The following is a 27,270-nucleotide window of genomic DNA, read 5'->3' as shown; positions in this document are numbered from 1 at the left end:
GTGACGGCGACGCGCGTTCCGAGCCCCGGGGACGACATGGAGGCCCCGCCGCACGTGGTCCGTCGCACCATTCCTTACGGGGACGCCCATGAGTGCGAGAGAGACAGAGTGACAGAGCATTGCTCGGCATTAGCCTGCAGGGCCGGCCAAGATGGAGACAAACGCGCGCGGGGCGGCGGGGCTGACGCGAGTCGCATGACGCGCACGGGCCAATTTCCCGCCAAAACGGAGGCAACCCCTTTGACCGCCGACTGCGGTCTTCCGGCCCTTTCGGCAGCGCCGGCCAGGCGGCCAACGCAGACGTGGCATGTACGCCTTAATGTGCCGCTAGGTGCCGCGTCCTGTCTCTCTACCACCCCAACGGCACGCCGAGAGACAGAGCGGCGGGTGCCCCATTCGGAAGCAGCCCCTGCTGTGCTGGTCCCTGTGGGTCCCGGCGGGCTGACGGCGGCGCCGCCCTTGGCGGGGCTTACCCTGACGGGGGCGTGCGCAGTCACGGCTGTCACCCAGTGTCACCCAGTGTCAACGCGGCGAGGCGACGGGGATCGTCACGCCCGAACACGCCAATGGAAGTCCCCCCCCCCCCCCCGGCCCGCTCCCGCAGTCCTGCACCGCGACACCGCCAAGGAGGCCGGCATTGTGTAACCGATTAGCACGAGGCTGGCGCGGCTGGCGGCAGTGGCATGGCAGTGCATGGCAGTGGCGTGCACTGTGCGCGCCGTGTATCGCCTGCATAGTTGTGGCGACAGCCGACGGCCACGCCAGCGCCCCAGCGGGGCCGGCTAGACTCACTTTTTAGCGGGAACCGTGGAGCGCGGGCGGTGGCGATGACGGTGCTGCGGCGGCAACCGTCAACCACTGTCGTGGGGGGCGCGTCACAAGGCGTTACCATGCGGTGCACGCCTCAATCGGCCAACGAGTGTAAAATCAAAGCTATCAGCTCGTGGATGAAGTGGACAGGCGCAATGGCGTCGTCGCGTTTACCTTGGATGGAATTCCCTTTCGTGGACACGGACTGAAGCAGCACCAATGCACTCCTTAAGCACCACGAGCACGCACCCGAATGCACAAACTGAGAAGTCGAAGGTGTAAATCCAAGTGGGTTGCAACGAAAACCGGCTGTCGAACAGCTAAAGTCGCGCGGAACACAGAACAGAGGCCAATGCCGGCGTGACTGGGTCTCGTCGCGAGAGAGGGCTCGTCTCTCGGCTGCCTTCGGCGCGCGCACACCAAGCAGACCAGAGCGCACTCCGCGACGGTTCGCGAGAGACTGACGGAGACTGGGCCCGCCACCGCCCGCCGCGCGCGCGCCCCGCGCGGGCCGCCTGGTAGAGGGGCGTAGGGGCGGCCCGGAGCGGCTGGCGGCGGCCCGGCCACGGCAGGCACGGCGACCGTGATGCGCGGGGCGGGGCAGCGGGATGAGCCCGGTGAGCCGCGGACGGCAGGCGGGATGGCACCTCACCAGCACGACAATGGCTTCGTCTCCTCCAGGGGTAGTAGCAAACCTGTGCAGGACCTGCTTGACTGGGGACGGGGTCCGCTGTCTCTCTCGTACCCCTACGAAAAGCCCCGTGAGAACGAGAGAGACAGGACAACGTTCGAAGTCAGACCTGATGCTGCCGTGTTTTGGAACTACAGTGAGCAATAGGAGCAACTAATGCCAACCAAGACGCGAAAGGCGTTGCCGAACTTCCGTATCAGATCAAATCAGATTTTAAGCACCCGCATATCTCGTGGTGCCACAACCATGGCAACCACAGCCGAGGTGACGGAGTGGCATTCTTTGTTGTCAAGTGGATCATTTTCATTGCTGATAGAAGTCTGATTCTGAGAAGTGAAAACGCGTCTGGGGAACGCATCATGCTAGTGGCGTTCGCGGCTTCCTTCTCTGCGGCTCGTCGAGCTTCAGCTTCTCGAGTGGCGAGCGCTTGCCGTGGAGTCCCGAGGTACTCCTCGGACTCAGCACATCGCCGCATCAAAGCCTCTGCGGTAAGTGTTTTGAATCAAGCTCGACCCAACGCCCTCGCACGGCCTTGACCTTGCCCCACCTGCAGGGCGCAGCACTAGAAGCTCCCACCAGGACCTCGAGAGAGCCATACCGGACGGTGGTCCTCGCGTCCACCCCACGCGAAAGTACCCCGCCCAGTGCCGTGGCAGGCGCGTGCGCTGGCCCAGACGAAGGAAGGGTACGTGCTGTCCTGGGACTTGTTTTGGGCCTTCCGCTGCCTTCTTCTTCGGCAAGAGTTACTGTAGCATGTGACTTTCAAAGCATCAGCTTAGCTTTGGTAAGTACCCCTCTAACTCTCTGCAGGACCACGAAGGGGATCCTGCTGTGGTGGGTGTGATGGTGGACGAGAGGGATCCCAACCTAGACATGCCGTGCCATGGTGAACCCGCTCCCAACCGCTAAGCAGGTCGGCTGATGACTCACCCAACCATCCCCATTACCAATGCTTTAAAGTTTTTTGGTTTTTTTTTTATTGCAGAGTGCCATTTGAAAGGTAGTAAGTAATGAACGAAAACAACAACAAGAATCTCACAGGTATTTTTTTTTTATTTTATTCTTACATCTTTTGTATGACATCTGAAAAAGAATTGGACAAAACTCTACTGGTATATATTCACACTGTTTTCTACATGAAGATTGCACTAAATTAATTACAGAGCCACAACACAATCATGGCAATCAGTCAAAATGAAGTACACAAAGCTAATGAAAAACAGAATTCACACTAATATCTTAAATAATCAAGGTATAATTGTGCATCATACAAATTGTATGACTCATAGAAACAGATGTTCTGTTTGCTTGTTTGTCGCAACTCTTACACAAAGCCTAAAATAAATCTTTTGAAACAGATGACCTTAAAGGCAACAATATAAATGGGCTAAGCGTAGGAGGAAACAGCAGGTAAGCTGCTGATATATTTTTATGCCCATGTGCACTTAAAAAAAAAAATCAGAATGTCCAACAAAAGTCTTGCCGTCCACAACGAGTATTTCAAACTAATTCAGAAAGCAGTAAGATAACTTCATGTTATAATGTGTGCATAAAATAAGTTATAAACATGCAATAAATCATGGAAAATCTTTTTTAAAGAATAAATGACTATATATAATATTGAGGGGTTACTTAAGTTAATTTTCAAGTAAATTTTCAAGTTAATTTTTTAAATAGTTAATTTTGAAGAGGTCTACATGCACTTAATCAGGACCCAGAAAGAAATGATGTAGATGCAGCCCGCATCAAATCATGAATTCAAAAAAACAAGACTCTGCACAGGCAAAGTAATTATACATACATATCAAAATTTAACATTGAGAGCCTACAGAAAACGACACAGTACACCAATGTGTGATGCAAATTACAAGTTATATTAAGACCTTGCTTTGAACACAAGGCAGTCAGTTATATGGCACATGCAAAATAAGCTACAAGGAGGAAATAATTTGATTCCTTGAAATTTATGAGTTTTAGATGTATTCATTTGCATTTTGTAACTATGAGAGCAACCAAAATAAAAAGGAAACAAACAAGGTAGAAATCTGTCAATATTCTTCCCTCCATTTTGTTGCTATCACAAATTGGGCAGTCTCCTTTCATTCTTCACAATTCCTTCAAAAAAATATGCAGCCACAGTGAAGGCCAGATACACATACAAAAATACACACAACTCACTTATTCTTCGATTACATGTGTAATGATGGAAACCTACTCTCATCACTTACTGCAAGAACAAAACAAACAAAACTTTGACTCTTCCTTCTCCATTTTTGTCAAAATGAAATCTTGGAAATAAGTTAATCACTAAGTATAATGAAATTCAGAAGACAGTTCCACATGACCAACAGGTACTTAGACCACTCCTATTGATAAGACTATGAAAAACAAGGAAGAAGAAAGGGAAAAAAGAGAAGAGACAAATAGCACAGCCAAAGTCAACTCATCTTGGTATGTGTTTGTTACAAGTAAATCCATTGCTTCCCAGAGAAATTAGAACTGCATCAAATATGGCTCAGTCAGTCTCAACGAAGATGCTACAGAATTGAACATCATCATTAACTTTCTCTTCATCAGGTAAGAAATTGTTAAAAAGGTGTTTTTTTTTTTTTGTTTTTGTTTTTTTGAAAGGGTTTAAATCCATCAACAAAATTTGTCATTTTAAAAAGAGAGAATAGAATTTCTCAAAATAGAAAAGAGATAAAGAGAAAAACAACTTGATACTTTTCTACATATCAAGAGACATGAGATTTGAGACTCAAAGGAAACTTGATCATAATGTAGTATCATTATAATATAATGTGTAAAGAACACTTTACAAATAACAAAAACAAAAAAAGGGGGAGGGGTGTAAACCTACTTGCTACAAAGTGTGAGAAGAGATCAACTTCCACTAATATTAAATAAAAGTCTGTGGCAACAATATACCTACTTCCTACCTATTAGAAAGAAGCAATCGTTCACATTTTTCAATAATACATCAACAAAGTGAAGATCAAGGTAACATAATGATATTTATTGAATCAAACACTCAAAACTAGAATAAATCAATTAAAATAAAGTCATATTTGAGCAAAAGAAATCAGAAGAGCACAGTGAGAGCAATGTCAAATACAAAATGGATAGTCCATGACATGTGAGATCTGTAAATATTGAGTTCATACAAACTTCCTGATTAATATTTACGAATGACTTAGACGAATAAAGTTAAATCAGTAACTTCCAACACGGAGGGATGCAGGGAAGAACAAATCACACAGGAAGAAATAATTGTAACTGGCAAATATTCGTCCTTGCTTTTCTTAAACATGCAAAGTAAAACCACTAGATTCATGTTTTATTTTCCAAACAACCGTCATTTAAAGGGAGACTTAATGCTCTTTCAACCATCACAAAGCTAAACATAGGAATATTTTTAAGGTTTGGTGGCTCTGCTGGAAGAAACTTCAGGCAAAGAGAAGGATGATCGTTTCAGATACAGAAATGCATAGTACATGAAGAGATCAATCCAAAGTTGACTTATAAACCAGCTTGACTTTAACCACTGATCTTTCAAAATTTAAGTTTCTTCTGAAGTGTCAAGAGTTTAACTCGATACAAAATGTAAACACCATTAAATTGTAGTAAGAGTCGCCCTTTCATTTATTTTTCAATTATCTTGAAGTTAGCTGAGAAGCTTTACAGTTTAACAGAATGTTTGGCACAGTGAGAACAGAATGATTTGGTCCAAGAAGAGCAATTAGCAAGGATAAAAAAAATGTGAAAGAAAAATGAAAGTCTTCCAACAGATCAGCCATAACAAAAGTATAAATAATAATGAGATATGAATTGGCTTTAATTCTAAAAGTAACTAAATTGTTTAACACATAGTTATTTGTAATGTGGCATTTGTGCTATGTTCCACAACCAAACCATGAAATATCACATATCAAAAGAAATGTTAATCCAAATATAAGCCCTTAAATTACAAGATGGGGTGTGTTTCTTTAATGGTTCTATTTGACATTGGAATATTGACAAAGTCTTAAAAAAATATAGGAAGTAATTGAAAGCAACACAGTACAGTAGGGCTCAAAATGGACAGAAGCAAATGAACAAATACAAGCAATGAGCAGCATGAGAACTCAGAAATAAAACATTGACACCTTCCTTTAAAAAATGAATACATACATTCTGGTAGAACTGAATTATTGCATCAATTCTAGATGAATAATTGCAAAGGTTAGTAATTCATTAAAAGTACAGGAAAATGTCAGAATATAAACAACTCTGTAAGTATGAAAGGCTAATGACAGTATAGTGAGTACAATCGAATACAGTATTATTGCAGTAACAAACAGTAGAAAGAATGACAGAATGAAGTAGGGTGCATATCACAACATAAACCACATCAGGGAAAGAACATACTATGAAGAACACACTGAAATACAACCAAGACTGCAGTCAAATCATCAATCATACTAATGAGCAAAACAGAAAACCTAAAATATCTTTTCAGAAAGTTTGATTAAATGTACTACAATCATGATGGAAATTTCAGTGGAAGCATGCTGTTTCTGACACTTAAACATCTCACAAAATAACACACTTCTTGCGCCTTGTAACACCTCTCAACCGCTTACGCTTCTCTTTGCCTCTTTGTTCTTTATCCTTTCTGATTTCCCGTACCAGTGTATAGAAAGCATCATCAACACCCATACGAGTTTTTGCAGAGGTCTCAACAAACGGAATATTGTACGTTTTAGCAATATCCCGAGCTTCTTCCATGTCTACATTCCAAGATTGCAGGTCACACTTGTTTCCAACCAGAACCATTGGTACCTCCTCTGCATCTTTTACACGTTGTATTTGCTCCCTGTAAGTGCCAATATCTTCAAAGGATTTAGCACTATTCACTGCAAACACCAGCAAAAAGCCTTCACCTGTACGCATATACTGATCTCTCATAGCACTATATTCTTCTTGACCGGCTGTGTCAAGGATATCCAGTAGACACGTCTCGCCATCGATGACAACTTGCTTTCGATACGAATCTTCAATAGTTGGGTCATACTCATCCACAAAATGATTTTGGATGAGTTGGATGGTGAGGGCACTCTTGCCTACGCCTCCCGCCCCAACCACCACTAACTTATATTCCGTCATTATTCTCGAAAATGAGAAGCACTTATAAAGTTTCACCAAAGACTCTAGAATTGGATCCAGGCTGAGGATTAGAACGAAGCCGGTTCGTCCTGGTAGAAGCAGAAAACGTCAAAACAACTCAAACAACAACGACGGCCATTTTCAAGGTTGATCCGCACATAGCCCACTAGATTTGCATGGAAAATAGAAATGGTCAAAATACGTCCGTAATGGTAAGCAAGGGATTGGAAATGTTTCGAAAAAGTCTGAACACACTATCAAATGGTGCCATTCAAAGATTTTGATGTTTTTGACATCCAATTTACGAAGATTTTGTTCAGCTTCGGAATCCAGGTTGGAGTGGTCGAAGTGGCGGCAAATTCGATATCCGAGGATGTGCTTTTGTAAACTTAAGATCAGTATGAAAATTTTCGCAAATTTTTTTTTATTAATTTTTACCTTTTGGAAACAGCCATAGGGTCAAAATAAAACCAGGAGCAACATCTTGCTAGCGATTGTGTGGTCTCAGAAGATTGTTTTGAAAATCCCGCGTTGAGCGGCTTCCGTTCCGGCAAGCAGAAAGGGGAAGGGGCGGGGAAGGGCAGGGAAGGGCGGGGACGTACACACAGGAAGGTGGACAGACGGACAGAAAAGGAAAAGACAGACAGACAGACAGACAGCAGCAGAGAACCACAACCGTACTGTTGCAGTGTGTTGGTTTTATTGACTGATTTCGTTTCTGCTGTGATTTTGAAACAGAACAGTTCTGGTTCGAACGTAACAGGTTAATTTGATTAATTTGCCCGCACCAGTTGCCAGACCCAGCCGTAGATATGTCCAATAAGTTTGACGCGTAAGTATCTTGTTGTTGCTTTCTTACAGTTGTGAAGCAATCAGTATTTACATTTGAACACGTAAAGGGTCTCATGTCTCGACTCGAGCGGTAAAGTTGTGCAAGCTCTAGGACCCTTATTTTTATCTTCCCGGGGTATAAAGCCCACGTAATTTTGAGGTTAGGAAGTGGTCTTGCAGGTCCACACTCGTGTTGTTGTTTAATGTGGAAATGCCACTTACACTTAGTCTGCCCTTCATTGAGGAAATACTTCCATACAAATTATTTGTATGAACTGTCAGTCCTTCAAGAGTTTCTTTCCATTCCAATTGTGAGTTATGTGTCTGTATAGCTTACTTGTAATTCTTTTTGTGTTACAGCTTGAAAAACAGTGACGATAGTGGTGAAGATGATGTTGGCAAAGACCTACAAAGTGTTGAGAAAGAACCACTGGTAAATAGTTTTTCCTAATTGAATCCCAAATGTGTTCTTTGACCTGCTTATTCATGGTACCAATGATTTCTGTCCAGCCTCCTCTAGTCATTCCAGAATCGGATCATAAGCTTCAGTTTGCTTACTGGCTATGGTTCAGCCGAAGATCTCCAGGCAAACAGGCATCTCTTCAAAGCTATGATCAAAATCTTAAGCTCATTGGTCGTTTTGGCTCAGTTGAACAGTTCTGGGCTCTTTACAGTCACTTAGTACGGCCCTCTGAACTTCAAAGCCATAGTGATTTCCACCTTTTCAAAGTTGGCATCAAACCTATGTGGGAGGTATGTTCAAATTTGTCTTTACAGTAAGCTCGCTCTTCTCTGCAAATTTTTTCTATTTTTATTTCACTTCTATAGGATGAGGCAAATCAGCGAGGGGGTAAATGGATTGTACGTCTACGGAAAGGTCTGGCATCCCGTTGCTGGGAGAATTTAGTGTTAGCCATGTTAGGAGAACAATTCATGGTTGGTGAAGAAATCTGTGGGGCTGTTGTTTCCATTCGATTCCAGGTTTGGCATTGTTTATAATTAACAACAATTGCCTCTACCATTATTTTAACAGAGTAATATTGTTTGTGTGTCTGTTCTTGCAGGAAGATATAATATCAGTCTGGAATAGAACAGCTTCAGATCAAGGCACAACAGCAAGGATCCGTGATACCCTGAGACGAGTGTTAAATCTCCCTCCTAACACAATTTTGGAATACAAAACTCACAATGACAGCCTCAAGTAAGACGTGTGCTTTGCATCATGTGAAGTTGCATTGAATGGTACTTAAAAGACAATTTTGCTCTCCATTTTTCAGGGACAATTCTAGCTTCCGCAACACAGATGTTTTTACAAGGTAGCTGATAATCCTCAAATCGACTGCGAAGCAAAAATTACCTTTAAACTAAAATTTGTTTTTCTTTCTTTTTGCAATTTCTTTTTTAGAAATCCATCGTCTGCCTTGATGTAATTACTGTTGGTCAGCGAATCTTTTTTGGTACTTAAAGTATTTCTAAATCAGCATCAAGGTGTGTTATCATCTTTTTGCTCTAAGAGACCCCATGTGCCTGATATTAAGCAGTTTACTGTTTTAGTAAAAAGTGTGGACTTGTGTATCATAAAGAATCATGTTTGTTATGCAATATTGAATGTGACTTGAAAATGAAACATTTCATTGTAATGTATATTTGTTACCAAACTATGCAAATCAAAGTGAACTAAAGCTCAAATAACTCTCTGTTCTATGTTTCAAACCTGAAAGTGCCCCTGTTCTGTACATACATCATGCATAAATGAATTTTGTAGGTAAAGTATGAAAGACAGTTACAAAATTTAATGAAGAAATACATGTTGGCAACAGATCAAGGCAATTAACTAACAAAAAGAATAATCCCTATGCTTACATTGGGGAATGAAAAATAAATTAAGAGAAACAAAAGACAAGATCTACATATCATAGCCAAAACCTGCTCATTAGAAGTAAAAGTTATGCCAGTCATAATCATTATCCTTAACAAAGTGAAAAATAAGAGCAGATACCTTTAAGTCAATAAATTCAAGTGCAGTACTAAAAATCTAGCCTTCTTTGTAAGTTACATAGTTACTCAAAACCTGTCTGAGATCTTCTGATAAGGGTAATTCAGTCAAGTAAGGCCCAAATGCACTACATAAGATATACAAGCTCCGTTTGACTGCTGATGTAAGTGCAGCTTTCAAACGCAGGTCTAATGAGCCAGGACGAAGGGCTCGTTTATGATGATGGAGAGGTAAGCGTTCTAATACATTCTTCAGTTGAACAAGTGACTTAATTATAGCTGGAAGGTCTTTTTGCACGACTCCATAAATGTCTCTCTTCAATGAAGCAGCAGACAAGTGTGCCAGGGCCTGTGCTCCCCAAGATAGGTGTTGGCTGTGCAACAGCAAGTGTCTGGCATTAGCATCTTCCATTTCACCAAAAAGTAAATTGATGCCAGGTTTGCGACGAATCCATTGAAGAGCGTTATTCAGCTGAAAAAGGATCATTAAAAAAAGGCATTATTACACTAGAACAAAAACATGACACATGTTAACATAACAAAAAGCCATTTTTATACCTGCTGCTTTGAAGCTGCCATCAAATCCAAGTCCTTCTTTTGTCTTGACTGAACACTGTCTGTAGTATAGAGCATTGAATTTCCAGCGACACTTGTGTTCAGATCATTGGCCTGATAAATAGACATGTTTCTCATACGAAGAGAAGGTGAAGTTGGTGATGATAGCACCGGAGATGTGGGTGCTATACAACTTTCATTTAGTTTCTTGGATTTCTGCGGTGAGCTTGGAAGAAGGGGGCCATTGGATGCTCGATTTATATCACAGACAGCAACACTAAGACCAGATGAAAAGGAATCCAATGCCCTCAGCACTTCTGTGACAACTCCATTCCAGTTGTGAGGATGACCTCCAGGAAGGCTGAGAGAGAAAAGTTCAGCTTGACGAGCAGTATCCCTTTCAGCGATGTGAAGGAGATCCAAGTAACCGAGCCGCTTCATCAATGGTAATGGTGATACCAAGACATCATTCAATGTCACCTGGTCACCGGAAGTGTCCGTGATTGGAAAATGACATCTTTCCGTCAAAAAGACCTGCCCCAAAGCAAAACAGAAAACACAAAAGTATAAAAACTTAAAGCATGGTTAAATAATTTAAAGACAGCTGGGTTCCCTAAGTAACAAATATACCTGAAACAGCATCTCCATTGTCCGCCCAGTCAGGATGATGATTGCGGAGAAAAGAAGGCAACGCAGGGTCAGGAAAGGTTTCATCCAGAAGAAGACTGGTATGGCAGAGTCTTCATCAATAGGTAATCCTATAAACCCTGACAGATGTTCTCGTAGGTAGCCACCACACCACCAATATAAAATGCAAAAGTAAATATAAGGCAAAACAGCTTCCTTAAAAGACTGCAGAACTGACTGGCCAAGTCTCATCTTCACTTGAGAGGACTTCAACTGCTGCACCATTGGAAACATGACACAACGAACCTCCCAAATTTGCCGTTTGGTAGCAGCATAAAAACCGATCCAAATACCACACGATAATAGGTACAAATTTCTCTCATTGAGGCACTTTCCATGCTCACTCCCACACTTCCTGCTCAAAATGTTAGTCTCGTCACCCAACAAAGCTGAATAATATGAAACAATCATTGCCCCAAACACCATATTCAGAACAGCCATTACAACGTTTCTGGGCTGGAAAGCACTGCACAATATGCCAAACCTTGTTCGCACACAAGATGCTTCTGTCATTAAGTCTTTGCTCATGAGAACTCCTTGAGCAAAAGTCATGACACCCAAGGGAAGAAGATAAAACCAAGTTCCAATGCTGCTGATGGAAGTGTAAGCATTCTTGATCCACTGTAAGGGATGCAGTATGTCTGTGTTCATCAAGAACAACACGTGAGAGACGTAGACACATTGTAGCACGATGCTCCATAAAATTGCCTTGAGCATTCGGGAAACAAATATTTCACGGGCGTATTTTCCTTTGATAGCGGCATCATTGCCTGTTGATGTTGACATCTTCACACACCGGCACACCGACTCACTAGTGGACTACCTAACCTATCACAACAGCACAGCCTTTCTCTTGTAGATTCTTCAGCCGAAGGCAGCTTTACTGTGTATTCAGTCGATAGTTCTCCGTCAATATTTTCCTTTATCGTATCATTAAACTGGAGAAAGTCGTCAATTGTTAGCCCGTTGCCTAAACACCATAAAACTAATGCAACATTTTAACTTTTGCGCCCCACAATCAGTTTCGCGCCCGATGTGACCACACAAACGCACATTAAAAACATCGTGTGCTAGTGCGGAAACAATGCCACTCTGCCAGTTTCATGGGTGTATTAAATTCTAACACTTTGAGTAAACTAATAATAAAGCGTCATGAACTGAAATGTTTTACTTCATACAATCCCCTGCGTTATGTTGATTGAAAATTTAGTTGCGGATTGTTGGCGCGCTGAACATTTCAAACGCACGCGGGACACCTGACCCTGACGTGACGTCAGTGAAGGATGCGCGTGCCAAGCGAGGTACCTCCCTGAGGAGCGCGACGGGGGCGGCGCGGGGAGGGGCGGGGAAGCGGTTAAACAGCCGAACCGCCGAACCCCTCCGGGGGCCTCGCGTTACGTATAAGGGTTTTAAGGGAGCGTTGTTCCGAGGCTGTTTGCCACTCATGGTGGCACCAATTAAAGGCCTGCATATAGCAAAGAAGGAACCTAAGCCGCAGACACAGAAAGAAGCCATCGTTCGTATTCAGAATGTCATCAGGCAATCAGTCGTCAGATAAACCCTTGGCCACTGACAGTACAATAGTAGCAAATTGAGAATTGCAGAAGAAAATGGTGAAAATTGATCACAGAGGAACACTGAAAGGTTAAACATTTTAATATTTCAACTCTTTTTTATCTACTAGAAAGCTCCGAAGTGCGCGCTCAGCAGCAACGCCCTCTGCCGGATGACTGCAAGCAGAAGGGCGGGCCATTCAAAAACCCTCACCACCCTCACATGACGCAATTCCGGGGCAAGCGGACGGCGCACGCGCTGCGACGCCGGTCGGCCGGGGGTGGTGGCGGGGGGTGGGGAGGGTTTACGCCGGCGCGCGAGAGGTTGCATCAGTATCGCGCTACCCGAACGCCTTTCCTCTCAGTTTCAGAAATGATCCCGGCCAGGTACGTGTTCGCCGTGCTGGGCTCCATCGGCTTCGCCATCATCTACGGCCTCAAGGTGAACCTGAGCGTGGCCATCGTCGCCATGGTGAACCACACGGCGCTGCAGCAGCACCACGGCGGCGAGCACGTCGACGAGGTGGCCGCCGAGTCCGTCTCCAAGGGGGCCGCCAGTGGGCCGGCAGAGCCCGCGGTAAAGTCCAGCTCGGTCAAGTCCTATCGAGAAGGTCGCTTTGTCGCTCAGAGCGCTTCCATGATCTGAGTGTGTGTTGCGCCTCGCAGGGTGGCGTCCAGGGCGGCCAGGACGGCCAGGACGGCCCGTTCGCCTGGAGCGAGACGACGCAGGGCTACATCCTGGCGTCGTACTTCTGGGGCTACTTGCTGACGCAGATCCCGGGCGGGCGCATGGCCGAGCAGCTGAGCGCCAAGTGGGTGATGCTCGCCGCCGTGCTCGTCAACGCCGTCTGCACGCTGCTCACCCCGGCCGCCGCGGAGCTGCACGCGGGGGCGCTGCTGGCCATGCGCGTCGGCGAGGGCTTGGGCGCGGTGAGTACAGCCTAAGTACCTACCTGTTTACCCGTGTACCTGCGTGAGCAGGACCTCAGCACGGACCTCCTCAAATATTGCTTCTTGCAGGGACTGACCTTCCCCGCCATGCACGTCATGATCTCCAGGTGGGCTCCCCCCGACGAGCGCAGCGTCCTGTCCTCCGTCATCTACGCCGGTGAGTATGAGTGAGCCTATCATGCCGTTCATGCACTTTGTGTACTTCGGCTGGGTAGCGATTCCGAACAGGGCTCCATCGCTCGGCCTCTCTCTCTCACCCTTTCGGAATGGGTGCGAGAGAGAAAGTCGGAGGCGAAGTTCGGAATGGCTCTTCAGCGGCGTCTCGGTCCCTTAGGCACGGCGCTGGGCACGGTGGTGTCCATGCTGCTGGCCGGCGTGCTGGCCGCCACGCTGGGCTGGGCGTCCGTGTTCCACGTGATGGGGGCCTTGTCGCTGGTGTGGTGCGTGCTGTGGCTGGGCCTGGTGGCCGACTCCCCCGCGCTGCAGCGGCCTGCACTCATCACGCGCGCCGAGCGGGAGCTCATCGAGCAGGCCCTGGGGAAGCACAAGCAAGTGCGTCGCGAAGGTCGCGAGGTGCGTATACCGCCAACCATGGCCATCCCAGCTCCGTTCTCCGTTCCCCTGCGCGCCCGCGGAGTCGAGCATAGGCAACCCGCTCGTCCACTAGTGTACTGGAGGGAAGGCCGATTGCCTCGACGCCTCGACCTACCTCGACCGAGCTGAGCTAGTAGTGGACGCACACCGTATCCTGGATGGATTGTGGTGCTTCTCTGTTCGCTCAACCATGATGTATTACTTTTCAAAAAATTTCAGGCTTCTCCTGTCCCGTGGCGAAATGTTTGGAAATCTGGGCCGTTCTGGGCCATTCTGGTGTCTCATGTTTGCAGTAATTTTGGATGGTATATGCTTCTGATTGAGCTGCCAACTTACATGAGGCATATTCTACACTTTAGCATAAAGGAGGTAAAACTATTCAATTTGCTGGTTAAGGAAATACGTATTATTGCCATCGTAATTTCGTTCAATCAACTCCTAAATATTATTTTTTTTGTTACTTTTTAGAATGCTGGTTTGTCTGCCCTGCCCTTCCTCTTGATGTGGCTCTTCAGCATGTTTCTTGGACGACTTTGGGAGTGGTGTCAGAAGCGGGGCTCATTGTCCACTTCATCTTCTAGAAAAATAAGCACCTTAATAGGTAAATTATTTTTCAAACTGTTTCCTGCCTCATGGGATTATTATCATGGTAAAAGAATGACGAAGATTCCTGGCAACATTTCATTGCAGCTTCATTAGTGCCAGCCCTGTGTCTTCTTGCTGTGTGTTTTGTGGGCTGTAACAAACCCATAGTGGTGATGCTGATGTCAGTGTCGGTAATGAGTGTTGGAGGCATGTTTTCTGGATTTTTATCCAACCACATAGATATTGCACCAAATTTTGCAGGTACCAGTTTAAATGTTATCAATTTATTATGGGTTTTAGTCTCTTTATTTATGTCTCTTAAACTACATTTATTTATTTTTAATCTAACTTTACCTCTAATATTCTACAGGTACATTGATGGCCATAACAAATACCTTTGCAACCATTCCTGGATTTATTGTACCTATCTTTGTAGGACAAGTTACTCACGGAAATGTAGGTGACTCAACTCCATGAGACTTTTAGTGACTTTTTCAGATCTTTCTTTAAAGTAACCTGTTTTTTACACAGCAAACGATTGATGCTTGGCGTACTATATTCCTCACAACAGTTGGCTTGTTCATCTGTGAGGCAGTTGTGTATGTTCTCCTGGGGTCAGGTGATGAACAGGAATGGAATGATCCTAAAAGGAATGAAGAACCACTTCAAGAAGAAGATGAAATTGAAGCTGATGTCACAAAATAGCCATGATAAAAGGATAAGTCAGTCAAATGTTTTCTTTCCAGGTATTTATTCTTAAGTAAAATACAAATGGCATGTGCTGCAATAAATAATAGGAAATGTACGTATAGTTCGGACTGCTGCAAGAACTCTTAGTGTGTAGCAATTAAACTGAAGAGCATTAATGCAGCCTTGACCATTCAGTATTTTGTGGAGTATAATTAGTTAATAAATCCGTATTCACGACAAAAATAAACAAAGAAAGTAAAAGGCAGGCTTCTGGAGTTAACTGCAAGAAATTCAGGCAAACTTAAGCACAATTTCAAATATAACATAAGACGTTTGAATGCATCACAAGTATATGTCTGATAATTCAACATGTCGTTTTTGATTAAAAAAGCGATAACTATTTTAAGGCTCTAATATTGTGTAAAGGAATTACTTATCTGCTTCTCATGATGGTTAGAGGAGTGCGAAAGAATTAAAAACATCTACATTAATGACAATACCCAGTTACATATAAAAATATTTCATATAAAAAAATACAAAGACAAAGAGTAACTGCAATGAAAATTATATAATTAGTTTTACAGCAAGCTAGTTACACACGAGCTGGGTTCCTTCAATTAAAAATCTACAAATGGGAAAGCAACTGCACACTCATTCACCACTTCTTGGATGCCTATATCATGGGCAACACCTAGGTCTTGATGTATTATTTATAATAAAATTGGTAACATAAAATAAATAAGAAGGGCAACGCACAAACAAAACATAAACAAATGTAGTCCAGATATACGTAAAATGTGAAATGACAGTTCCTCAGAGTACTTATGAAATGTAACAAATTTGTTCAGTAGAGGTGAGACTGATGATAAACAACAAATAGCTATAGAACACTAGGCTTGGATAGGCAAATCACATCACTTTTCATGCTATTATCACACACACATAAAACTTGGACTAGATGAAAGAGAGAATTATTCACCACATTTAGGTCATATATTTTTAAAAACAAAGAATCAATCTCTAAAACATTTTTCGTTTAAAGAAGCATGACTCAATTTAAATGTGATGGGAAAAACATCTTGAGAAATCAAAAGTGAGACTGCCTCCAAAGGAGCCAGCCACTAAAACACTATCCAAGGCCCGAGCTTATCACAGCAATTACACTGAAAGGCAGAGCTTTCCGCAAGAATGTCTAATATGCTAAAATTATAAATTGAAAATTGCTAGATGCACTTGTTGGACTTCTTGTGTTTGAAGGAATACTGCGCTGGAGGTGCTGGGAAGTAGTTTAGTCCTCATCTTTGAACCGCCGGTAAATGGACTGGACGTAGGTGAAGACGCATTTCCAGTCAGGTCTCTTCATCATCACCATGTCTTCAACATCCAACAGCGGAGCAATATCTGCCCGTTCCCTAAAAAGACACACAAATATAAAATTTTGAAATGTTAACTTATCAAACACTGGGATGTCTAGAACATGTTCAGAGAACATATCCAGATTTATAAAATGGAGTTTACTTACTCAGCAACGCGGAAGGCTAGCTCAAAATTCTTGCGGCGCTGTGTTGGCACAAGGGCATCATAGTCAAAGGCATCCGGAATGAAGTGGTGAATGAGTGCGCAGAAAGCAAGCCCATCGCTCCAGCTGCCCGAGAAGTTGTCTATTTTAATATTCTGAAAAAGAAACGAAGAGAGTTATTTACTGACAGGAATACAGTAGAAAACAGTGCCCATGGTTGATAAAACAGCCGGATTGTTAAATATTTCCTGACCAATACAACACACAAACAGGTCTTCCCAATCATAGCATGCCACTAAAGACCGTCACCGGAGGGTCTCTACATGCTACAATATGCAATGTGCAAGCTTACAGTTACAGTATGCGAACAATTTCATGTGGATCATATAATGCAACAACAATAACAAAACCCATCATAATAAGCCATGCATATTATGCTAATGCAGGATGGTACCAAATTCACGGGTTAAATTGAGTGAAAAATGTACACCAATAAGTATATAAAGAGGGGAAGACTATAATGATAAACTAAACTAGTGACTTGCAAACATTACGGATTGGTGGGCTTCTTGACTTAAATTAACAATGGTTGATTGTTTCATAGTGAAAGAAAACCACTTTGTGCTGAAGCAGCTGCAATATCACACAACGTGTACACAAACTCTTGCACTGCGGTGGGTGAAGTGGTATGCAGGTCTCGAGACACTAGCAATGCAAGCACAATTTCACCACACTGAACAAGCACAACTCATTTGTACCTTGTAAGTCTTGGTCTTGCACTGACACCAGTACAGCAAGTTGTCCTTGACACTGGATGCAGACCGAGCCAACTTGGGATCGGTGAATTTAAATATGGGGCTGCCCGGAGCACCAGGTGTACTGGGTGTCTTAGGGGAGCTGCCGTAAAATGAAAATTCAATAGGCTCAGTTATATGACCTGCCTAATACCTTATGACTTCGAAGTGCTAGTCCTGAGTAAGGCCATAAGAAGCAACTCCTTGAGAAACAATAATCCACAACCTGCTGCTGAATGCACACACATTGCACCCAAGTCAAATGATAAAAAGGTAATTAAGAAATAAACATAGGTACAGGAACCGCCACAGGGTTAGCAGAGGTAAAGTGCTGTCCATATTAGAAGAACAACCAAAAAACCAACCCGAATAAAAAAATGCCTACATTTGTTCGTTAGTACAATAAGTAGAGATGATAAGTGTGGCTAGAGAATTTTAATTAATAAACAAACATATGTAATCCCCTGAGCATCATAGTCTAGGCTTCACATTTGACTATCAAGTTCAAATGCTCATCCACTCATGCATGTCTTCAGCCTAGAACCAAAAGTCTACTTCATGTGGATGAAGGAAGAATACTGGAAGAAATTACCTGGGAGCTGAAGCTGCTGAATTCTGACGATCCAGCTGCTGGAATTTGGCAAATGGGGAGATGGGCTTAGGGGGTCCACCTGTAAAAATGAAAGACAATTAGCATTTTCATACATGAAATTATTTTTCATTTTTGTCATAGAAAGCAAATAATGCAAGAGGAGATGACAAACCTTTGTTAGTAGCCATGCTGCTCGTTGAGCTGAAATGAGACGTCTTTGTCCTCACTGAAAAAATTAACAAATTATCAAATAACACCTCTTTATCATAAGTACAGTTTACTGCCAAGCTGTGTGTGATCATACCTTCTGTATGAGTTGTGCTATTGGCGTCAGTTGAGGTAGAACTTTTAAATGACTCGCTCTTTCCTGGAATAACAGAGAAAAACAATGCGGTCAATACCATGAGGAGGAAATGTTTAAAATTCAGAAGCAATTTGATTTTCTCTGTGCTCTTAAGTTAATCATATTTTAACAGTTGAAGATTTTTTAAAATTTTATTCTGAATTGACAAAATGAAGATCTTACACAAAACAACATAGAAAATCAAACCACCAAGAAATTTTTTGGGGAAATACATTGATAGACAATCACATGAATTTTGTTAAGGGGGCAATACACATATGTACACGGGAATAGAGAAAATAAGGATGAAGAAAACTGTGAAGGAAAACTAAACACAAGACCAAAGATTTTCACATAAAATCAACACACACACTCCACAAGCAGGAAGCATCCTACACCTGGCATCCATCCAAAAGAGAAACCAACAGTGTGACGCACTAACACCTTAAATTAAAACAGGGTAGGAACTGCTGGTGTGAGAACACAGGGAACCAAAAATAACATTGACATTGAAAATAAGAAGGAATAAAATTGGTGAGAGAGGGTGAGGCAATATCAACCATATTTCAGAGTTAAAGAAAGGGGACATCACACTTAAAATAAATAGGTAAAAAGAATAATTGGATGCATTGAATGAAAGCTCATCATTAATTCCTACTACTGCTAAATAAGCAATATACAAGACAAAAAAGCCAAATTTCAACAATAGATGATACAATATCTGGTGATCAATATCAGGAGACATTAACACAGGTAAAACGAAATAAGAATTAAAGACTAAAACTAAACATTAAAATATTTTTCCAGCAGAAAAAAAAGAAGTTACAGTTGAAGGACAAAATTTGGTTCAGAGTTTTTTACATTCACATCTTGCATGACAATAAACCATGTATACTAGTCTAACAATACCATACATGTACTAAATCAATGATATTACAGATGGGTTCTAAAAATATATATCTAACAAATCACAGCAAATCATACTACAAAATAAATCCATGGGCCAAAATATGAAAGCTCATCTAAAATGCATGAATGCTGTTACGCAATCAAACTTATTAGCTAACAACTGGCAAGGCACAAACAAATCACAGCAGATTGGGGGGGCAGAAATCAGCTCACTTGCTGCACAAGCACACTGCTACTACACCACTTCTGCAGGATAGCAAGTCAATTAATAAATTATAGCGGCTAAGGGCAGGGCACAGGGCAGGGCAGCTAGGAGAGCAATGTTACTGGTTGGTTTGGGGCACACCATTAATCAAACTTCCAACAAGGGCAGAGAGTTTAACTCACAAGAAGAAGGTCCCGGAGGCAGGCAGCGCACAGATGCTTCCCCCATGGCGGATCAAGACGGACTCTGGGCTTCCCACTTCCAAGCTATCAAAACCTCCACGCCACAGCCAGTGCCAACACCAGCAACCGGCCTGGTCGAGCTGGCAGCCTGGCAGGGGCTAGCCAGCACAGCTTCTTGGCAGCGCACCACTATTCGGGGCGCGGGGCCACTTCGCACACAAAGGCCGCCCGACGGGGCAGCCAGGCAGCAGGCAGGCCCGCCAAAGTTGTCGCCTCACCCCTTTATGCCTTTACTTGTTCAACAGCAGATTTTGGTTAATTGCTCGCTATCAGTCTAATTAGGGATGGCCACTTTACGAGACCTAGTCAAGTGGTCCCCGCGGAACTAGTTGAGCAACCAAGATGTGACTACGATGCGACAGATCGCAGTGGGTGCGGTTAATCTCGTATTGGAAGCTTTCCAGAGAACAGAACAGTTTTTACAAACTCAAATTGAGTAGGACTGAACAATACATAATGTTACAAAAAATTGTGGAAGTTAATTGAAGCAAAAACATGTTTGACTGGTTTGCCTGTTAATTTCTACGAGTGTTCACAGTACTAAAAGTGGTGCAGCAGATCACGTTATTCCCTCCCAATAAAACAACACCTCACGACTCGGAATTAGTGATTCGGCCCGTGGCTTCTACTTACTGCCCCCCTGCACACTAGTCCTCGCAATGTAGCCGCCTGTAGCCACCTTGCCTTTCGACAGCCTTCTCCGGGAGGCGCCCTTGCCCTCGGCTGAGATCTGGCGCGACAAAGTCCTGCCGTCACTGCCCACGCTGGCCGCGAACAGGGACTCGAACGCTTCGTCCACGTTCTCGAGGTTGTCGTCTACGAGGAGCACCTCGACGGGCGTGAGGGGCTCGTAGGAGCTCTTCTTGCTCGAAGTGGACACAGAGAGCGACACGCTCTTCTTCGAGATCTGCTGCCTCATCCTGACGCTGCCGCCCTGCGGCGCGCGGTCGTCGTCCGCCTTCTTGAAGTACTTCTCGACCGTCTTCTGCTTGACCTGCAGCGCGTCGGGCTTGATGGCCGCCTCGAACTGCTTGGGGAAGGCCAGGCTGTGGCTGGACTTGGCCTTGGGCAGGGCGGGGGAGCGGTTGGGCGCGGTGGGCGGCAGGTCGGGGCCGTGCATGCTAAGTGGCCGCGGGGTGCGCGGGGCGGTGCCGGACGACGCGCGGCTCGCCCCCAGGCCCGTCTGCTGCGCGGCCAGCTGGTGCCAGGACTCAGACTTGCGCAGCACGTTGCCGGGGTTGGGCGACACGGACGGGCTGCGCTCCTCGCTCACGTACTCCTGCGCCTGGCTCTGCGTGTGCTGCACGTAGCGCTGAATCGTGTCCTGCACCTTGTTGACGGGGATCTGCAGCCGCGTCGTCACCACCGACTCGCCAGAGTCGTGCATCTCCTCCGTGCTTGTGATGAGCGAGTCAGCGGACGACGTCCTGCTGCGCGGGGGCACGGCCGCGGCGGGCCGGTTCACGGACCTGTCCGCGCCCCCGCGCGTCTCCGCATACTTCCTGGCGGCCTGCGTCCGCGCCTCTTGGTTCACGTCCACCGGCTTGGCCGCGCTGATGGGGATGCTGCCGGACCTGCCGGTCTTGGGGACGGGGCTGTGGGACCACTCGGAGCCGAAGGAACCGACGGGGCTCTGCGAGTGGTTCGAGTAGGGCGTGCCCGACGGAGTGCCGACCGGGGAAGGCCGAACGGACGTCATCGGGCTGCCGTTGCTGTGCTGGCTGTGTTGCAGTCGTGTCGCCTCCGCAATGGCGCTCTGGTTGGGCTCGCTGGCGTTGCGGTACCGCGAGCTGGACGGCGCCTTCAAGGCCTGCGGTTGATTCTGCCGCGGTGGTGGTTGCTGTTGCTTTTGCTGCTGATGCTGAGAGCCGCCAGACCTCGGCGTCGGGGAGGTCTCCTCCTCTGACGAGAATTTGTGTAGAACGGAAGTGAGGTTCAAAGCAGCCGTGCTAACGCCACCGCCACCGCTGCCTCCGTCGTCTTCGTAGCGGTGCCGCATCTTGTTGGACACAGTCACCGCCTTCTGGCACTGCGCGCCGCCCATGACCCTCGCCACGGCGGCAGAGTGCTCCTGGGCCTCGGGGGTGTTGGGCACGCTTTGTTGGACCGCGTACTGGCCAGCGTGCTGCGGCCTGGGGCTGGACGTCGTGCTGGCCGCGTCCTGCACCACGAGCCGCGGCGGCCTGGGGGGCGGGGGCTGCTCGTACGGGGGTGGCGTGGACGAGTACGAGTCCGGCGTGGACCTGGCCTGGAAGTGGCCGTGCTCGTCGTGCTGCGGGGTGGGCACGCCGAACACGGACTGGCGGACCGTGACACCGGCGCTGAACGTGGGGATGGGCGTGACGCTCTGGCTGGGCGACACGTAGCCGTCCGCGTTGCTGCGCAGCGTGCTCAGCACCAGCTTGTTGTCGGTGGGCGGCATGGGCGCGTCCTCGGGGTCCGAGTCGCACTGCCAGTCGTGCGGCGTGTGGGTGATGGTGGGCACGTACTGGTTCGACTTGCTGTGCACCAGGCCGTGGCCAAAGCCGGGCCGCGTGCTGAATTCGTGCGCGAACGCGCTGTGCGGCGGCAGCACGGGCGTGGGTGCGGGCGCTGAGGCCTGCTTGGCGGCGAAGGTCTGCGTGCGCGACTGCACGTGGCCGGTGGAGTGCGTGGGGATGAAGGCGCGCGGCGGGGGCTGCGGCGGCGCGGGCGTCCTGCCCATGGACATGCCCACCACGATGCGGTCCTGGCTCTGGCTGCGCATCACGGGCAGCAGCTGAGGCGACGTCTCGCGCGACGACATGGACTCGAACTTGGCCAGCGTGGACGTGAGGTGGTGGCCGTGGCCGAGGTCCTTCTTCCAGGGCAGAGTCGGCATGGTCGGGCTGATCGGAGAGGCCGAGGCCGCGGGTTCAGGTTCCGGGTGCGCGGGCAGAGAGAAGACGGTCCTGGCTTGCTGAGGGTGCGCGTGGGGGTGCTGCTGCTGGGGGTGCATCGGCTTCGGCGCGTGCACGGGGGCGGGGACGGGAGTAGGCAGCGGCGCGGGTTGTTCAAACTTCTTGGCGGCGAGCTGCTTGACGCTGCCGGTGGATGCCGGAGTACCCCAGGGCGCCGACGTCGTCGGCTTCTTCTCGATGGGCTTGAAGGCGGACATAGGCGCGTGGAAGAACTTGTTGACGGGGCCATGCGGTGCGGCCGCGTTGGCGTTGGCCGCCGGCCGGTTGGTGGGGACGGTGAGCGAGCCTACAACGACACCCTGCTCGTCTTGGTGGTCCGGGTCCGCCCACACCGGCCTGTGCTGCTGGCTGCGCTCCTGCTCGTGCAACTGCTTGAGGAAGGCGCTGCCCTGTTTGGTGAGCTTGGGCTCGGCGCTGCCGTTGCGCGCGCCCCTGCCGCGGCCGCGGCTCTTGAGCATGGCGGCCGAGTCATCCGCCGACTGCCAAAAGGAGCGCGCCCCAGACTGCTGGCTGCGCTCGTTGTTCAGTTTGTTGTGGTGCTGCTCCCTGGCCGTGTGGCTGGCGTTGTTCTCGAACGCCGTCTTGATGTTGGAGAAGCGGTTGTTCCACTGGTGCACCGCGCCGCCGCCGCCGAAGGGGCTGGCGCTGCCGTTGTGCTTGTCTTCGGCCCCGGACCACATGGAGCCACCGCTCTTCCTGCCCGAGTTGTGCTGCTCCAGGAAGGCGAGGAATTTGCGGTCGTTGTCCGTGCGGGGCTGCTGCGGCGAGGGCTCTCGCTGCGCGTCTGGAGTCACCCGGATCGGCCCGCGGAGCGCCAGGTACGCCGCCCGCTTGTCGGCCACGCCGCCGTCCTGGGCGGGGTGGAACACGTCGTCGCCGGAGGTGGCGTCCGTGTCCTCCTCCACCTCGTAGTAGTCGACGGGCTTGGGGATGTCGATCGTGTTGGCGCGCTTCATCTTCTGCTTCTTGTTGTTCCGGTTGGCGAAGCGCCCGGCGGTCTTGTCGTTGGTGGCCATCTTGAGCAGCCTCTGCGCCGACGAGACGGCAGACTCGTCACCCTGCAGCGTGTCCGAAGTGTCCGACGCGTTGGACTGAGTGTCGAGGGGGTCCAAGTCCCCGCCGGATCTAGGCACCTGCTGGTTTGTCCACGCTTTCTGCTGAGCCTTTGTCTGCTGCTGTTTGAATGAGGGCTTCACCTCTTGCTCCTGGCGAACCACCTTCTCTTCGACGTAGACGGGATTTTGCACCATAACTACTTGAGGCGTTGGAGCGGCGTTTTCTTTCTGCAGTTGCTGCTGCTTCGCCTCACTGTTTCTCCTCTGCACGCAGCCGATAATGCTCTCCGTCGGCTTGACGGTGAACGTCTGGTTCCTGATGACGCCTGGCGGCGGTTCCCTCGCGTCGCGGTCCTGGGCCGCCTTCACAGCCACGTGCTCCACGTCCTCGTCGACGTCGTAATAGTCTTCTTCCTCTTCAGTCTCTTCATCCGCCGACTCCGTCACCTCGCTCTCCTCATCCTCGCTCGTCTCGGAGCCTCCCTTCACGGCCTGGCCCGGCTTGCCCTCAACGGAGAGCTGCTTGTTGATGGCCGCCTTGTGCACTGCGATCTGCACGGACTGCGCGGGCGTGAACAGCTTCTTGCTGGGGTCGTAGTCCCTGCTGTCTGCCGCCACCACCACCACGTTGGCATTATCATCCAACACCCTCTTCGCGTCCGCCTTGTCGGTGGTTACGTCCTCGTCGTCGTCTTCCTCGACCTCGTCCTCGTCGTCGTCGTAGGACTGCGAGCCGATAGACGAGTACGACGAGTGGGGCGTCTTCTTGTTGGCGCGGCCGGCTGCCTTCCGCCCGACGCTGCTTTGCGAGGAGCTGTGACTGTGCTGCGCGCGGGCGTCGTCCTGCTCGGACTTCTCGGACTGGGCGAGCGAGGAGCCGGAGGCCGAGGCGGAGGCCGGCACGAACTTCTTGGGCATGAAGTGGGTGGGGCGGTAGGCGCGGAAAGTGGACGCGGCCGCGAAGGTGGGCACGTCGCCGGCCGAGCTCTGCTTCTGGAGGTGGTACGGCGACCGCGCGCGGGTGAGTGGCAGGGGTAGCGACACTAACAGCGGGGCGGGCAGAGCGGTGACGGCGGGGTCGTCGACGACGGACTCGGTGGTCCGGGGAGCTGGCTGTGGACTCGCGGCCTGCGCGACGGCCTGGGCGTCGTCGTGCTGCTGCTGCGCTCTGGCCTGTGCTTCCTCGAGGAAGCGGCGGGCGTCGGCGAGCTCCTCCTGACTCACGCCGACAGTGTGCCTGTTCTGGCGGTTTCGCTTCCCGAAGCGCCGCGGCGGCACTGCGGGGGCCTGGGGCTGCGGCTGCTGCGGTTGTGCCTGCGGTGACGGCGACGGCGCGCGCGTGCTCAGCGACGTCTTGAGGCGGTTCACGAGCTGCAGCAGCGACTCGCGCCGCGATTCCTCGACCTTCTCCCTGCCCACCACGCCGGACAGCAGGGAAGCCTCGAGCCGGGAGAGCGCCGACTGCACGTCGTCGAGGAGGCCGTCCTGGCCTTGTCCCTGGCCTAGTCCTTGGCCCGGGCCGGGGCCGTGCGGCTGGGTGGGCGCCGCGAGCTGCGCCGACGACTGCTGCCGGTGGAGTTCGATGGAGTCCCGGAGGCCGGCGGCAAGAAAGCGCAAGTCCTCCCCCGACTCGGTGCCGGAGTCCTCGATGGTGTGCTGGCGCGCCTGCAGTCGCTGCTGCTGCTGTATCTGCTGCTGTTCTTGCTGCTGCTGCTGCTGTTGTTGCTGAAGGGACGACCGCAAGTGTTCCACGAGGTAGGGAAGCAGGAGGGACTCACCGTGCACAGAGGACGCCGACGAAGCAGTGTCCCCGTCAAGCGATCGGTTCTCGTCTCGGTGTGCCGCGGCCACGACGCCCTCGCAGGCTGCGAACACCAACCCAACCAAGGGCGTTACACCCACACTGCGCAGGGCCCCCTAGTCCCTACCCCTTCCCCGTCCAGAAGTCGCGCGCGCCCTCACGAAGGGCCTCACGGAGGGCCTGGCCCATCGCAGCGAAAGCCACACCACCAGTAAGTCGCCATTACCTTTCTGTTCAGCCATGACCGTGCGGAGGCGGGCCCGGATCTTGCGGCGGCCCTCGTAGTCCGAGCAGGCGTCCAGCTTTGCGTGCGGTACAGGGCAGGCAGAGCGGGGCGGGGCAGGCACAAACAACAAGCAAAACACAGTCAGCATCCACCATCGTCTCACCGTCTCCAAGCAACAACAACAACAACAAAAGTATCAGCGACGACAATTTCGTTTTCTTGGAGCGCGCGCCGGCTCCGACAACAGGTGTCAGCAGGCGCGGTCGCAAGCAAGCAGTCCGACTTTTCGGAGTAAATTTGGCAATACGCTTAGCGCCTCTCTCACTGAGCCGGCAGCCAGAGGGGGCGTGTATATATTAAAAGTTCACTGGTAAAACGAAGGCATTAGAAAAACTACGCCCTTTAGATCTTTCACGCCTGCTAAGAGCGTAATACGGTAATGCATGTACTTTCATGGTCTATAAGTATTGACATTGTCAAACACCTGTAAGCTATATAGAATTTGATACATAACTTACACCTGTAAGAAGCATCAATACTTACGAACCGAAAGCCCATAAGCATTTTGGGTGTCGAGTGGGAGGACCAATGGGCCAGTCCTAATGAATCTGAGTGTTGAAGCCCCAGAGAGAGAGAGAGAGAGAGATCCCCAGACCGCGTGGGCAGAAGGCACCTCGAGAACCGCGGCCAAAACGACTGCCAAAAAATAGGAAGCCCATTGCGTGCGCTGGCGTGCGATTAAGGTCTCGTCACTGTGTGCACCACCAGGTGTTTGGCCAAAATATTGAAAAAGAAAGAACAAAAATACAGTGAAATTATTGGGATGCAACAAAAGAAAAAACAAAGAAGAAAAAAAGTCAAGTCATAATCACAATCGGCATTCGGCTTTCTTTTAAAAAAATGGATGAGAAGTTCCTACATCATTGTTGAAGCAAGTGGTGTCAAAGTTCGGAACGTAAGGAAAAAGGAAAACAAAAATGCTTAGCGCTGCCATAAAATCAGGACAGATTCTCAAGAGACCATTAATGTTAACAGAATAACAAGATAAGTAAATGCGATTCCATCCCGAGACGACACGTCAGGCAGGCATGGCATTGGGAGGGTCGATGCTTACCAAAGTCCGTAAGTGACCTTCGTCCCAGATGGAGTCCAAGTCTGAGATGGGGTCCTTCGCCGCTCCGTTGATGACCTGCTGGGCAAAGGTCGGAAATTAGGGCGTGGACCGGAAAGGGCCGAGCGATTCCGGTCACTCGCCTCTCCGGAGCGCACCTCTGGCACCTCTGGCCGTGACCATCGCCGAGCCTTGCGCCGTGCCGCCCGCTGGCTTCAAGCTTCGAGTCGGCGGCGTGCGTTCCGCTTTCTGCGTGCATCTCGCCGCCGGCCGCGGTCCGCGAACACGCACGCACCGGCTGGGCGACTCCGAAGAGGCGCTTCCTCGCCGTCTCGTCTCTCTCGCACACCAACGAGCCGCGCCGCCGTGCCGGCGCGCCTCGAGAGCGACAGAGACACGACGAAGAAACGCCTCCTCGGAATGAGTCTGCTGTGCGCTTTGTCACAC

General features: G+C 48.7%; 7 protein-coding genes across 16 annotated transcripts in view; 3 read left to right on the top strand and 4 right to left on the bottom strand.

The window, feature by feature from the left end:
- Window positions 1-1,259, bottom strand: part of LOC117650973 (Ig-like and fibronectin type-III domain-containing protein 1) — a 119,933-nt gene extending 118,674 nt beyond the window's left edge. The window contains exon 1 of the mRNA XM_034394652.1: window positions 985-1,259. The gene's annotated coding sequence lies outside the window, so the exon portion shown is untranslated. The remainder of the gene's footprint in view (window positions 1-984) is intronic.
- A 575-nt stretch (window positions 1,260-1,834) lies between these two features.
- LOC117648018 lies at window positions 1,835-2,519 on the top strand. The gene is made up of 3 exons (XM_034390150.1): window positions 1,835-1,989; window positions 2,055-2,285; window positions 2,487-2,519. Exons 1-3 carry the CDS (start codon window positions 1,861-1,863, stop codon window positions 2,496-2,498), a joined length of 372 nt encoding a protein of 123 aa, XP_034246041.1. The 5' UTR covers window positions 1,835-1,860; the 3' UTR covers window positions 2,499-2,519.
- A 17-nt stretch (window positions 2,520-2,536) lies between these two features.
- On the bottom strand, window positions 2,537-6,974 carry LOC117648016 (GTPase HRas). Its single transcript, XM_034390134.1, has one exon. It carries the CDS (start codon window positions 6,644-6,646, stop codon window positions 6,074-6,076), a length of 573 nt encoding a protein of 190 aa, XP_034246025.1. The 5' UTR covers window positions 6,647-6,974; the 3' UTR covers window positions 2,537-6,073.
- A 282-nt stretch (window positions 6,975-7,256) lies between these two features.
- Window positions 7,257-9,174, top strand: LOC117648013 (eukaryotic translation initiation factor 4E type 2-like). 2 transcript variants are annotated; one of them, XM_034390119.1, is made up of 7 exons: window positions 7,257-7,478; window positions 7,838-7,910; window positions 7,988-8,230; window positions 8,306-8,458; window positions 8,542-8,678; window positions 8,755-8,793; window positions 8,883-9,174. In XM_034390119.1, exons 1-7 carry the CDS (start codon window positions 7,459-7,461, stop codon window positions 8,905-8,907), a joined length of 690 nt encoding a protein of 229 aa, XP_034246010.1. In that variant the 5' UTR covers window positions 7,257-7,458; the 3' UTR covers window positions 8,908-9,174. The 2 variants fall into 2 exon arrangements, with proteins under 2 accessions (XP_034246010.1, XP_034245999.1); XM_034390108.1 differs by lacking the exon at window positions 7,257-7,478 and adding an exon at window positions 7,615-7,754.
- Window positions 9,175-9,255: 81 nt separating this feature from the next.
- On the bottom strand, window positions 9,256-11,767 carry LOC117648011 (nucleoporin Ndc1). The gene is made up of 3 exons (XM_034390092.1): window positions 10,658-11,767; window positions 10,031-10,561; window positions 9,256-9,944 (listed from the first exon to the last, which is right to left on the bottom strand). Exons 1-3 carry the CDS (start codon window positions 11,498-11,500, stop codon window positions 9,513-9,515), a joined length of 1,806 nt encoding a protein of 601 aa, XP_034245983.1. The 5' UTR covers window positions 11,501-11,767; the 3' UTR covers window positions 9,256-9,512.
- A 510-nt stretch (window positions 11,768-12,277) lies between these two features.
- Window positions 12,278-15,139, top strand: LOC117654519 (sialin). Its single transcript, XM_034401201.1, has 10 exons — window positions 12,278-12,358; window positions 12,633-12,844; window positions 12,934-13,197; window positions 13,288-13,375; window positions 13,553-13,791; window positions 14,032-14,181; window positions 14,281-14,413; window positions 14,503-14,658; window positions 14,768-14,853; window positions 14,929-15,139. Exons 1-10 carry the CDS (start codon window positions 12,325-12,327, stop codon window positions 15,100-15,102), a joined length of 1,536 nt encoding a protein of 511 aa, XP_034257092.1. The 5' UTR covers window positions 12,278-12,324; the 3' UTR covers window positions 15,103-15,139.
- The window catches only part of LOC117654518 (mucin-5AC-like), a 65,558-nt gene continuing 53,417 nt past the window's right edge, over window positions 15,130-27,270 (bottom strand). For 2 of the 9 annotated variants that reach the window (XM_034401194.1, XM_034401197.1), the window contains 9 exons: window positions 26,827-26,904; window positions 25,713-25,788; window positions 25,464-25,550; window positions 18,297-18,359; window positions 18,165-18,218; window positions 17,993-18,071; window positions 17,365-17,503; window positions 16,610-16,761; window positions 15,130-16,499 (listed from right to left, as the gene is read on the bottom strand). In XM_034401194.1, the coding sequence (XP_034257085.1) occupies window positions 16,376-16,499; window positions 16,610-16,761; window positions 17,365-17,503; window positions 17,993-18,071; window positions 18,165-18,218; window positions 18,297-18,359; window positions 25,464-25,550; window positions 25,713-25,788; window positions 26,827-26,904 (852 nt within the window). In that variant the 3' untranslated portion in view covers window positions 15,130-16,375. Of the gene's footprint in view, window positions 16,500-16,609; window positions 16,762-17,364; window positions 17,504-17,987; window positions 18,072-18,164; window positions 18,219-18,296; window positions 18,360-25,463; window positions 25,551-25,712; window positions 25,789-26,826; window positions 26,905-27,270 lie in introns of those variants that run through there. The other 7 variants (XM_034401195.1, XM_034401196.1, XM_034401198.1 and 4 more) reach the window with 7 other exon arrangements.

This window comes from Thrips palmi, unplaced genomic scaffold (assembly GCF_012932325.1).
Source record: "Thrips palmi isolate BJ-2018 unplaced genomic scaffold, TpBJ-2018v1 HiC_scaffold_10, whole genome shotgun sequence".
Taxonomy (NCBI): domain Eukaryota; kingdom Metazoa; phylum Arthropoda; class Insecta; order Thysanoptera; family Thripidae; genus Thrips; species Thrips palmi.
This window is presented reverse-complemented; position numbering and strand designations above follow the sequence as displayed.

Bases quoted from the DNA above. Each gene is read 5' to 3' on its own strand.
- LOC117648018 (XM_034390150.1), top strand. From the start codon at position 1,861: ATGCTAGTGGCGTTCGCGGCTTCCTTCTCTGCGGCTCGTCGAGCTTCA. The intron at 1,990-2,054 runs GTAAGTGTTTTG...CCCCACCTGCAG, and splicing joins GCCGCATCAAAGCCTCTGCG to GGCGCAGCACTAGAAGCTCC.
- LOC117648016 (XM_034390134.1), bottom strand. From the start codon at position 6,646: ATGACGGAATATAAGTTAGTGGTGGTTGGGGCGGGAGGCGTAGGCAAG.
- LOC117648013 (XM_034390108.1), top strand. From the start codon at position 7,681: ATGTGGAAATGCCACTTACACTTAGTCTGCCCTTCATTGAGGAAATAC. The intron at 7,755-7,837 runs GTCAGTCCTTCA...TTTGTGTTACAG, and splicing joins ACAAATTATTTGTATGAACT to CTTGAAAAACAGTGACGATA. The intron at 8,679-8,754 runs GTAAGACGTGTG...TCCATTTTTCAG, and splicing joins ACTCACAATGACAGCCTCAA to GGACAATTCTAGCTTCCGCA.
- LOC117648011 (XM_034390092.1), bottom strand. From the start codon at position 11,500: ATGTCAACATCAACAGGCAATGATGCCGCTATCAAAGGAAAATACGCC. The intron at 10,562-10,657 runs GTATATTTGTTA...GCTTTGGGGCAG, and splicing joins CAATGGAGATGCTGTTTCAG to GTCTTTTTGACGGAAAGATG. The intron at 9,945-10,030 runs GTATAAAAATGG...ATCCTTTTTCAG, and splicing joins TGGCAGCTTCAAAGCAGCAG to CTGAATAACGCTCTTCAATG.
- LOC117654519 (XM_034401201.1), top strand. From the start codon at position 12,325: ATGGTGAAAATTGATCACAGAGGAACACTGAAAG. The intron at 12,359-12,632 runs GTTAAACATTTT...CTTTCCTCTCAG, and splicing joins TCACAGAGGAACACTGAAAG to TTTCAGAAATGATCCCGGCC. The intron at 12,845-12,933 runs GTAAAGTCCAGC...TGCGCCTCGCAG, and splicing joins GTGGGCCGGCAGAGCCCGCG to GGTGGCGTCCAGGGCGGCCA.